Source organism: Cololabis saira, chromosome 7 (assembly GCF_033807715.1).
Source record: "Cololabis saira isolate AMF1-May2022 chromosome 7, fColSai1.1, whole genome shotgun sequence".
NCBI classification, from domain to species: Eukaryota; Metazoa; Chordata; class Actinopteri; order Beloniformes; family Belonidae; genus Cololabis; species Cololabis saira.
The window spans coordinates 6,042,402-6,055,159 of record NC_084593.1 but is presented as its reverse complement, the minus strand read 5'-3'; the positions used below and the strand labels follow the sequence as shown (position 1 = coordinate 6,055,159).

General features: G+C 41.4%; 1 protein-coding gene across 1 annotated transcript in view; it reads right to left on the bottom strand.

Annotated features, from left to right (window-relative positions):
- Positions 1–11,526: 11,526 nt before the first annotated feature.
- The window catches only part of mtnr1al (melatonin receptor type 1A like), a 56,812-nt gene continuing 55,580 nt past the window's right edge, over positions 11,527–12,758 (bottom strand). Inside the window, exon 2 of the mRNA XM_061726115.1 lies at positions 11,527–12,298. Within this exon, the coding sequence (XP_061582099.1) occupies positions 11,529–12,298 (770 nt within the window). The 3' untranslated portion in view covers positions 11,527–11,528. The remainder of the gene's footprint in view (positions 12,299–12,758) is intronic.

The following is a 12,758-nucleotide window of genomic DNA, read 5'->3' as shown; positions in this document are numbered from 1 at the left end:
GACATGCCTGGAACACCTCCCTAGGGAAGATCCAGGAGGATCCGGTACAGATGCCCAAGCCACCTCAGCTGACTCCTCTCAATGTGAAGGAGCAGCGGCTCGACTCCGAGCTCCTCCCGGGTGACCGAACTCCTCACCCTATCTCTAAGGGAGCGTACAGCCACCCTGCGGAGGAAACTCATCTCTAAGGGAGCGTCCAGCCGCCCTGCGGAGGAAACTCATCTCTAAGGGAGCGTCCAGCCACCCTGCGGAGGAAACTCATCTCTAAGGGAGCGTCCAGCCACCCTGCGGAGGAAACTCATCTCTAAGGGAGCGTCCAGCCACCCTGCGGAGGAAACTCATCTCTAAGGGAGCGTCCAGCCACCCTGCGGAGGAAACTCATCTCTAAGGGAGGAAACTCATCTCTAAGGGAGCGTCCAGCCGCCCTGCGGAGGAAACTCATCTCGGCCGCTTGTATCCGCGATCTCGTCCTTTCGGTCACTACCCAAAGTTCATGACCATAGGTGAGGGTAGGGGCGTAGATTGACGGTAAATCCAGAGCTTCATCTTTCGACTCAGCTCCTTCTTCACCACGACGGTCCGGTACATCGACCGCATAACTGCAGACGCTGCACCGATCCGTCTGTCAATCTCACGCCCCATCGTTCCCTCACTCGTGAACAAGATCCCGAGATACTTGAACTCCTCCACCTGAGGCAGGACTCCCACCCTTTCCCGGTGGAGAACCATGGCCTCGGTTTTGGAGGTGCTGATCCTCATCCCTGCCGCGTCGCACTTGGCCTCAAACCTCCCCAGCAGCAGGTGACCTATGAACTGTCAATTATCCATCAAGCTCCACAATGATCACGTTAACATTAAATCAGATAGATTTGTGTAGGACATTTCTCTTGCGGGACAGGAGAAGACACTAAATCAATGCATCTCTATTATTGTGCGGGCGTGAATTCTCAGAGTTTTGCGGGTGCGGGCGGTAATGGTCAGAAATTCAGCGGGTGCGGGCGGGAGCGGGATGAAGAAAACAGTCCTGCGCAGGGCTCTAGTTCACATCCATCCAGCTTCCAAGGCATCGAGTCAGGAAAATCTGGGATCTGTTTCACCTCTCAGTTTGACAATGACCCCCAAGCATGCACCCAAAACAATAAAAGGATGGCTTCAACTGGAAGAAAACTCAAGTTTTGGACCCAAATCCAGTGGAAAATCTGTGGGCTGACCGGAAGAGAGGGCTGCAAACACGACATACACTCACAATCTCACAGGTTTGGAGGCATTTGCGAGGAAGCATGGGTAACTATTTCCAGGTAAAGATGGCTAAAAGACTAAAAAGGCTGTGATTAAATCTGTTACTTCAACAGTGTGGTGAAAGTACAGAGCTGCAGATATAAGAATGCAGTGAAATGAAGCGAGGAAGCGCCGTCTCACAGTGAACGTTCCTTTATTAAGACATTTTTTCCAGGGCTTTCTTTTGTCTCATCAACGTTACAGACATTCAGAGGAAACATTCTCCACGGCGATGTGCAAAAACAGCGTATGAAAAGAAAAACAGGTACATTCTCAAACTCTTCACCGTGAGACTCCGTTGCAGCCTGCTGACTTTTAGCCATATTTTCTCTTTTTCAGAACTACTCCAAACACAAACAACAACAAGCTTAGTTCATTGCATTTTTTTTAGCACTAAAATGAGAATAAGATTTCTTTTGATGTAGATAACAAGAGGTGAAAGGTTGACGCTGGATTTGGACCGTCAGACGGCCAGTTAAACGCGCAGCCGTCCTTCCCAGCTCATCCAGGACGTTCCACTCACGTACTTCCATCTGCAATCGGACGGTCGACCTCCGTCAGCTTATTTTATTTTATTGGACTTCAACTGAATGGGCAGCAAACATCAGAACTTTTTCTTCCTTTGTTAAAAATGACATTTAGGCCCAGTCCCAATCCCCCCCTAGTCCTACTTTTCAGCACTATCCCTAAATTTTGCGCGTTCCCGTGAGGGTAGTGGTGTCCCAATTCCTCTTTTCATGTAGGGGTAGTGGACATAACGAGGGCTAGTGGACATAACGAGGGCTAGTGGACATAACGAGGGCTAGTGGACATAACGAGGGCTAGTGGACATAACGAGGGCTAGTGGACATAACGAGGGCTAGTGGACATAACGAGGGCTAGTGGACATAACGAGGGCTAGTGTGTATGAATCTGTCCCTTCACAGCGAGGGATTTCAGATGCACACTAGTTTTCTAGGGCCAGAAAAATTTCCCAGAATGGTTTTCGTCGTCATTTGCAGACTGAATAAAAAAAAAACATGGGGGACATTTCTAATTTTTAGTGAATAAAATCAATATTTTGAGTTATTTTCTGCATAAAAATGCATTTTGATTACATTTCTAGCGAGAAATATATATTTTACTTTCATAATATTCACTCAGTGAATGTACATAATCACTCGCTTGCCCGTTGTTGCGAAGTCTTTTTCAAACCTCGCCAGAATAAAGGCTGATTTATGGTTCCGCGTTACACCAACGCAGAGCCTACGGCGTAGGTTACGCGGCGATGCGCGCCGTACGCCGTACCCTACGCCGTAGGTTCTGCGTCGATTTAACGTGGAACCATAAATCAGCTCCCGAGCCGGCAGGCATTTTTTGATCCCGAAATTTTCGGAGCAAATTTCTTAACAGGCGTAGCTACAACTGTTAGATTTCATCTATTAAACCAACATTTATTTTGATTGATGATTTGATGATTTATTTCAGCCAGCGGTAATTCTCCACAGAGCTGCAGGTTTCTCCCCGGGACGACGGCGCAGGTTGACCCGGAAATCACGTCTGTACTCCGGCTGCTGCTGCTGCTCTGGACCGGCGGCTCTTATACGAAAACATCGGAGCGAATTTCTTAACAGGCTTTATTTGGATAAACTGAGCCCAGGTTGGGGATCTTAACGGTTACTTTTACGCCTGAAAAAATATTAAAACTTAATAAAGAGGCATATTAACAGCGCTACAGCTGAAATTAAAACAGCTTTTAGCTCTGGGCTTCCTGATATGGTGTGACGTATGTGCAAACGTAACTACACAGTCGCTTACGTACCCGAACATAAACCACGCAGTGACGTAGCAAGCAAAATTTAGGGGTAGTGCTGAAAAGTAGGAGTAGTGGGAGTTTTGGGACCGGGCCCTGGGAAGATTTCAAGTGCCCTAAAATCTGTGGCTTCTTTTTTAGGGGTAGTGGTAGTGAGGGAGGGCTAGTGGTAAAAATTGTGGAGTCACAGTCTATTTTATTCATGCTTATCCCTCGTTCACCTTAATTAAATCCAAATCAGACAAATGTTTATAAAACATAAGTGTCTACTTATGTGTTTTTTAAGTCTTTCCACTGAGCTACAACTGTGTGAAGCTGCTTGTAGCCTGCAGATAATTAGCTGCAGCACTTTTCACCTTATTTTAGTGGTGACACTGCGTCAGGTTTGAGAGACAGTATTTGTATTTGGCAGAGATTCTTCGAGTCAAACAGACAACATGGGCGAGATTTTCTTTACATGTGAAGAAATGCAGTGAACAAGTGGGACGAACTGTGTACCTGATTCAGTGGGAATAACCTTCTCAAAACCACTTCTCATTTTCAGGGTGTCACAAACAGACTGCGTTTCCATGCATCAATAACCCTTTTAAAACCCGAATATTGGCAACCTGAATTTGCACGACCATGTAAACACCAATAACCCCTTTGAATAACCCAAATTTGCTCATATTCAGGTTTTTAAAAACCTGAATATGAGCCCTGGGTTACTCCTTTTAAAACCTGAATATTGGGTCATGTAAACACCAAACGGAATATCCCCATCAAACGGAACAGGAATTTGTTTTCTGCACATGCTCTGTTCACAAGGAATCCTGGTCTTTTGAGTCCAGGAAGTTCTTATAAACACGGAGAAACCAAGACCAGGAGGAGACTAATCACTTCATAAATGTAATGAAGGATATGAACATTTCTGCATTTGTAGACGGTAGAAAGTACCGGGATAGAAGATTTACAAGAAGGAGAGAGAAAAGTTGCGCGAAGCAGCATTTGTTTTGAATTTGGATACAGGAAGAAGAAGTGGAAATGACGGGAATTGTGTCATGACGTTCTCCGTGCGTCGCTGCTTTGATCCAGATATCCCAAATGATTAATTACCATGTAAACTGAATATTCCGAACGTCTCAGTAATCGGATTATTAGCAATAACCCGAATTTTGACTGCATGTAAACGTAGTCACAGTTGTGTCTTGGGGGAGTTGACATTCTGGTAGCATCAACGTTAGATGAGTGAATACCAAATTCTCTAAACTTCATATTTAGCTTTAGGAAAGGACCGTGATCAGAGTGAAAAAAAACACAAATTCACAAGGTTAATCTGGATGTCAAATAATGATGTGGAAACACCTTACATTTATGCATTTATCCTGTTTATCTGAGAAAAAAATGCCTTAAATCGACAGTGGAATGGCAGATTATGATTGTAGCACCTCTGGTCTGTATGTGAAGCGCACGGAGGCGGAAACATGTCATATTTTACTGCAAACTCTGCACGGGGAAGCTGACAGACAGAAGTCTGACAGCGCTGTCAGGTCAGTGCCTTCGAAAAGCAAGCAAAAGCTTTAAAGATGTAGCCAAAATAAAATAAATAAAAAGGTTTGTAATAGGTTTTGTCCCTCCTGCTAACATCGCTGAATGAAGCGATGAATGTCTGAATGAAGCAGCTCAAGAATGCACGTGTGGAAGCTGAAGGCAGGATTCACCAGGATCTCTGTAAAACTGGCTAAAGAAAAACAATCTGAGTACAATCACTGCAGAAGAAAAACCCCAAACTATCTCGTAACAACTTTTTTTTAACACTTTTTTAGTGCTAATTGAAAAAAGACACACAATGAAGGAAGAGGTCATTTGAAATGTTAATTAGTGAGCCTCTGGAGAGGACCGAGCTCCAGGTTTTTCAGGTTTTCACGTCACTTATCAGGAGAGAAAAACCCTTTTAAACAAATAAAGCGTCAAATAATGCTTGAAGAAAAAGAAAAGACTGTACTTTTATGTAAATTGGGCGATCACTAAAACGAACAGTTTGACATTCTCGACTGATTCTCCTGTCAACAGCTAACAGCTGATTTAATGAGCTTTGTAAAAAGGAAGGTACAGCAGCCAAGCATGATGTCCATCAACCGGTTTGTCCACAGCTGTCCCGTGTTTCTCTAAGTCTGATTGCCTATAAATTACAGCGCTGGAGGCTTTTACATTTGTCATAAACTCGGCGAGTCGGGCTGGGACTGGAGCCAGCAACACTTTGGCAGGAACCGAACACGCTCTCTTTAAAACTGCTGGTCCTGCTGGGAAGAATGGAGGCTCCTTAAAACCGGGGCCGACCCGGTCCCAGGGCTACGGAAGAGTATTAGGGCCAGGCAGGAGAAAAATACAAATAGTATTGGAGAGGAGGAAGATTTTTTTTCATTATGCACTTCGAGAAAAAAGTCGAAATGTCGAGAAAAAAGTTGAAATGTCGAGAAAAAAGTCGAAATGTCGAGAAAAAGTCAAGATTTCGAGAAAAAAGTCGAAATATTGAGAAAAAAGTTGAAATGTCGAGGAAAAAAGTCGAAATGTCGAGATTAATGTTGAAGTACAATTTCTAGAAAAAAGTCATTTCGACTTTTTTCTCGACATTTGGACTTTTTTCTCAAAATTGAATTTCAACTTTTTTCTCGACATTTCGGCTTTTTCCTCAAAATTTTATTTCAACATTATTCTCCAAATTTCGACTTTTTTCTCAAAAATTTATTTAAACATTATTCTCGACATTTCGACTTTTTTCTCAAAATTTTATTTCAACATTATTCTCGACATTTCGACTTTTTTCTCAAAATTTTATTTCAACATTAATCTTGACATTTCAACTTTTTTCTCGAAGTGCACAATAAAAAAAAATCTTCCCCTCTCAAATATCTTTTTCTCCTGCATGGCCCTAATACTCTTCTGTACAGGGCAGCTGGAGTCACACACATTAAAATGGGAGTGAAGCAGAAGCAGATGACCAGAGCAGCGAAAACCCCTCACACTCACGCACACGCAACATCCACCTCCCACTTTCCAGGAGCCAGAAACACAGTGATGTGGTCAGAATGAGAAAGAGAGGTGAAAAAGAGAAGAAAAAAAGTAAGAAAAGTCCCTGTAGCACCCTATAATGTAATAATTTCCTATAATGTACGGTAATAATTTCCTGAAAATGTAATAACGCTTGAAAATTTGCACTTAACTCAATCGAAAATGTAATAAAACCCATTAATGTAATAACTTCACCAATAATGTAATAAAATATCCTGACTGATATTGTAATAACATTTTTACCAATAATGTAATACCTTATTACATTATTCGGAATGTATTACGTGCTACTCAAAGTCTGCAATTTTACCCAATAGTCATTCAATAGTCATTCATGTTTCAAATCGAGCGTATAAAACATTCTTAGATACTTAAAACACAAAATGTAGAACTCTGCACTGAAAATGAACATATATATTACATTATTTGTCAAGTATTACATTATCAGTTTTGGAAAAAAATAAAAGACCTGCTTGAAAATGTAATAAATTCCCAATAACGTAATAAGGTATTATATTATCGGCAAAAATGTTATTACAATATCAGTCAGGATATTTTATTACATTATTGGTGAAGTTATTACATTATTGGATTTTATTACATTTTCAGTTGAGTTAAGTGCAAGTTTTATTACATTTTTCAGGCGTTATTACATTTTCAGGAAATTATTACATTATAGAAAATTATTACATTATAGGGTGAAATTATTACATTATAGGGTGAAATTATTACATTATAGGGTGAAATTATTACATTATAGGGTGCTACAGTCCCCGTATTGCTTTGCAGCGGCGTGAAAAATGTTTTCAATGACACAGATCTGTGCAGCGTGCAGCGTGCAGCAAAAGTGCAGCAAAAGTGCAGCAGAGGTGCAGCAGAAGTGCAGCAGAGGTGCAGCAGAAGTGCAGCAGAGGTGCAGCAGAAGTGCAGCAGAAGTGCAGCAGAAGTGCAGCAGAAGTGCAGCAGAAGTGCAGCAGAAGTGCAGCAGAGGTGCAGCGTCTCTTCTGCCGGCGCTGCCTCCGTCCCAGGGAGAGAAGCCAAAGACGGGACAAGGTGAAATGAAAAAAAAAAAAGTCATGTCCTCTAATAAGAAAACCCAGAGTCATAGAAGTTGGCACTGAAAGTCAAGTCCAAATCCAAGATGTTATGTTTTATTGGGCATTTTTGCATTTTGTCCTTGATACCAGATAAAGTACAGAATTTAAGCTGATTGTATTTTACTTCCCTTTAGAGACCGCCATGGATTTTGAATGATATCACCCACTTTATGCCACTTTTAGACTTAATCAAACATGTGGGTCCACATTAGAGCGACAGCAGCACAAATGACTTGCTGAGTGGATTTATATCCGTCCAGTTACTTTTTTAAATATGTTTTTTAAGACACACAATGAGCTACGGCCACCGGGCTGTTCTTTTCTAGTCCCAGTGTTCATGCACGTAATGGTTTTGCTGCATCCTCCGTAATGATGCGTGGCCATGCTCACGTGCAGGAATTAGCCGCATTATCACGGTGCCCTGGTCGGGCTATAAAAAGCCGGGTTTAGCTCGATTTCAGGCCGACTAAGATGATTACATGCACTTTAAAGTTTCAGTTGGACTACCCTTGTCTCATTCCTAAATGCGAGACAGGATTTACTGCTGAATATATGCAAATCCTCAGTCATCCATGAGTCCCAATTAACTACGCCCAAGACCGCCACCCCATAATGCACTCTGTTACAGAGGTTGTGCATGTTTCTTGGCCGTCCTAGACCAATAACAGCTGGTGGAGCAGGATTTTCTGAAATATATAATAAGACAAAAGCAAATATCTTTTCATATTTAATCAAGAAACAAAAAGGTTTCCATGAGGGTGAAGGGGGAGGTGGGAGGAATCAAAGCTCACGCCCTGAACCATCTCTGAAAGGCATTTTTATCCCGTTCATTAGGTTCAGGAAGCAGTCATGGTTCTGTTTTACCAAAGTTGTGTTGTGGTACGAAGCTCCATTAGGTTAGCTCAGGGGTCGGCAACCCAAAATGTTTTAGAGCCATATTGGACCAAAAACACAAAAAACAAATATGTCTGGAGCCCCAAAAAGTGAAAAGTCTTGTATTAGAATGAAGGCAAATGGCGAAAGGCCAAATGGCGAGAAAAAAGTCGAAATATTGAGAAAAAAGTCGAAATGTTAGGGAAAAAGTTGAAATTATCGAAAAAAAAAAGTCGAAATGTCGAGGAAAAGTCGAAATGTCGAGATTAATTTTGAAATACAATCTCGAGAAAAAGTCGAAATGTTGAGAAAAAAGTCGAAATTATCGAAAAAAAAAGTCGAAATGTGGAGAAAAAAGTCGAAATGTTGAGAAAAAAGTCGAAATGATCGAAAAAAAAAAAGTCGAAATGTTGAGAAAAAAGTCGAAATGATCGAAAAAAAAAAGTAGAAATGTTGAGAAAAAAGTCGAAATGTTGAGGAAATATTCCGAATATCGAGAAAAAGTCGAAATGGCGAGAAAAAAGTCGAAATGTCGAGAAAACAGTCGAAATTATCGAAAAAAAAAAGTCGAAATGTGGAGAAAAAAGTCGAAATGTTGAGAAAAAAGTCGAAATGTCAAGGTAATAGCCCGAATTTCGAGAATTGTCGAGATTAATGTTGAAGTCCAATCTCGGGAAAAAAGTTGAAATGTTGAGATTTAAAAGGAAAGGACAAAATGAAGAAAAAAAAGGGAAAAAAAATGTCAAACATTTTTGAAAAAGCTCCAGGAGCCACTAGGGCGGCGCTAAAGAGCCGTGGGTTGCCGACCCCGGGTTAGCTATTGAGAGGGAAACAGGAGATGGGAGTGGCTTGAGAAGACGAGTGGTTTTTCCATCAACAACAATCATCCCAGGCTGGTGCACGATGACACAAGCTACAATGTTTTCCTTTCAGCTGCCAACACCCCTCCTAACGGGTCATCCAAGTGACACGTCCACGTCAACAAGATTATCCACAGAGAGCCGTCGCCCGCGGCAACAGCTGCCACAGTCGGGAACCTGAAGACAGCGCAGGTGAATAAGACGGCCACGCGCGTCGCTTAGAAAAAGCCCCGCAGTCGCGAAAAAGGGACGGCTAGTTAGAGATTTTGGCAATTAAATGATCTTTTTTTTTCTCTTTTATATATAAAAATATAATTTATAAATTTAAATCAAATATCTCATTTAGCTAGACAGTTGTGCTTGTATATTAGGACATTTATTACAGTCTTTCACATGCAGTTACATGATGCAGAAAGGGTGGCTGGTTATATCTGAAAACCACTTCCCACTGTGGCACGTGGGCAAAAAAGTTCATTTACAACCCGGCGGGAGCTCAAACGCCAACAAACGCCTCACATAAACATTCACATCCTTTTAAATGAGCCTTAAGTTAATAATTAGACCATACTGATTAGTTGGCTTTTTTCTATGGTTGTTTTTAGTGGCTGAAGGAAACTTGGTTATTTCTTCGGCGCTAGCATGTTAGCGTTAGCATGACGCTGCAATTCGTAGCACCTGTTTGTTTGTGTCAAGTTGTGATATTTACAAGTTAAAAAATCCTTTTTAATCAAAGTCCTCCCTCCGTTTTTTCCCTCTTGGTATCTTTTTGCTTTCCTTAAAGAAAATATTGAATCCAACTTTAACATACATTTGTGTTTTTTGCAAATAAACAACACTTGGGAGTTTATTTAGCATCTCAATTTAAAAAAAAAAAGTTCAGACAGAACCTTTTAATTGTGTCAGAAGTTCAAACCACATTATTATTTCTCTCCAAAGGTTATGTTCATCACATGTTCCGTCTCGTGGGGAAGATAAATCACACTAGTAGAGAATGTTCTGCATCAAAATGAATCAGGCTGAAGAGGATGATCACAATATTTTCACATCCAACATCAAAATGAAATATGAAGCTGCTTTATTCATAAGCAACCAGTCATTTTATACTTACAACAATAATTCATGACTCCCTCACCGGAGACGGTTTTGAAGAAACGTATTAGAGTTGCTTCCAAACTCTGCTCTCTGCCTGGCTCTTACATTTTTAAAAGTCTCTCAGTTTCCCTGAAGGCATCACTGATAACTCAGTGTAGTATCATGTACTTTATTTCCTCTCCACCCTCCACCGCTCCTCCTCCAGCTATACAAGTTTACCTATTTTTATCTTTCATACCAAATGTTTGTGGTTCTTCCTTTCACAGGACTTTCATTTGTTTTTGTTCCTCCTCATTAGTCCTGTTTTTTCCTCTTTGTCAAGTTCCTTTTTTTCCCCCTCATGGCTTTTTTTATTATGATTTTTTTTAAATTATTATTTTCACATTGTCATTAAAAATTACCCCTCAATCTGTGTATCATTTGTTCTTTCCATTTTCAATTGGCAATCAAAAATCAAAACATGAAAAAGTGACTGGTTATTTTGTTATTTGTTTTTTATTATAACACAAAAACGGAAAAAAAACGTCCTGTTTTTCATATTTCAATTTTAAGCACAGATCAAAAATACGAAATAGAAAAACGGGCCACAGGAATGAATTTGATTTTAATATTTAATTGGACGAGTTTACGTGACCCGGCGGTTTCTACATCCATGGTACGTGGCAGTTCAGGTAACCATGGCTACCATGGCGGCGCTGGAACAACAGATTAAGGATTATTTTTTAAAACCAGACGAATTAAATATTAAAATCAAATTCAGTTCGTTTTGATCTGTGCCTAAAATTGAAATATGAAAACTAGGCCTGTGTTGAAAAAAATCGATTTTCCGATTCTAAATCGATTCTCATATTAATTCCTAAAAATCGATTCTTATGTCTAAAGATCGATTTTTTTTTTTTTTTTTTTTTTTTAATTCCATCATTTTCTCCAGGTGAACTTTAATCCCAGTAGTCGGACACACAGTTTGTCATGACACTTCTGAAAAATGCCAAGTGCTTCATGGCAATATGTGTGCGTGGTGACAGAATAAATTAGATAAGCTAAAATGATTTGTTTACTGCATGAACTGTTGCGATTTCTTTCTTTTTTTGCACTTTAAATGGATATTGAAAGGCCTGTTTGAGTTATTTCTTAGTAATTCACAATAATTATTGTGAAATTATTATTTCACTAGTTATTTTACAGTCATATAATTCAGGCAACAGCTCAAAAAACATTTTAAATAACACTAAGCCAAATCAATATCGAATCGGATCATGATAATCGATTCTGAATATTAAGAATCGGAATCGAATCGATTCTTGACATTTGAATCGATACCCAGCCCTAATGAAAACCAGACTTTTTCCGTTTTTTGTTATAATAAAAAACAAATAACAAAACAACCAGTCACTTTTTCACGTTTTGATTTTTGATTGCCAATTGAAAATGGAAAGAACGAACGATACACGGATTGATTCCCCCCTTGCTCTCGGCGTTTTCATCTCAGCAGTGGAACTTGAAGATGATCAGGACGATCCTCTTGTACTCCTTCCTGAAGTTGTGATTCAGGACGCCGTAGATGACGGCGTTGAGGCAGCTGTTGAAATACGCCATGAAGTAACTGGCCGTGAACAGCCACTCCGGGATGGCCCGGGCCAGCCGGGAGTCCAGAGCCACGGCCAGCCCGATCAGGTTCAGCGGCGCCCAGCACACGGCGAACAGCACAAACACCACGAACATGGTGAGGAAGTTGCGTAAATCGTGCGGCTTGATTTTGGGCCGCGAGTCCGGCTTGACCCTCCGCCTCACCTGGATCACCAGGATCCAGATGCGCAGGTAGCAGTACGTGACGATGCCGATGGGCAGGATGAAGTGCACCACCACCACCGTGATGGTGTACAGTGAGCTCACCGACTGCGCGAACGTGCAGGAGTAAACGCGCGGGTCGTACTGCAGCGACTCCACGAACCAGTTGGGCACGATGGCGAGGATGGTGAGCGCCCACACCAGGATGACGTAGCACATGGTGTTGCTGCCGGAGAACAGTTTGTCGTACTTGAGGTTGTGGCAGATGTAGCAGTAGCGGTTGATGGCGATGCCGGTGATGTTGAAGATGGAGCCGATGACGCTGAGGCCCATGAGGAAGCCGCTGATCTGGCAGTGGATGTAGCCGGCGATCCAGCCGCCGTGGAAGATGGCGGTCAGGACCAGCGGGTACGGGTAGATGGCGACCACCAGGTCGGCGAGGGCCAGGCTCACCACGAAGGCATTTCCTGCCCAGGAAGAAGAGGAGGAAAATCAGTGAGCAGAATAAAATTAATCAGAATCAGAATCAGAAAAAGGTTTATTGCTAAGTTTGTTAAACACACAAGGAATTTGTTTTGGTGATTGGTAGGGCTGGGGATCGATTCAAATGTCAAGAATCGATTCGATTCTGATTCTTAAGATTCAGAATCGATTATCAAGATTTGATTCGATCCGATCCGATATTGATTTGGGTTAGTGTTATCAAATAACTGTTTTTTGAGCTGTTGCATGAATTATATGACTGTAGTTCTGCAAAATATTACTACTAGTATTATATTGAGATTAAACAGCAAGTATTGCAGCTAATGATGCTGTAAGGACCAATCAGCTCCCAGAATGCTGATAGAACTGCTTTCAGAAACATCATGGGTCAGAATTACCAAACAGATCCAGGGAGGAAACAGAGACGGATGAAATCGGTTTTAA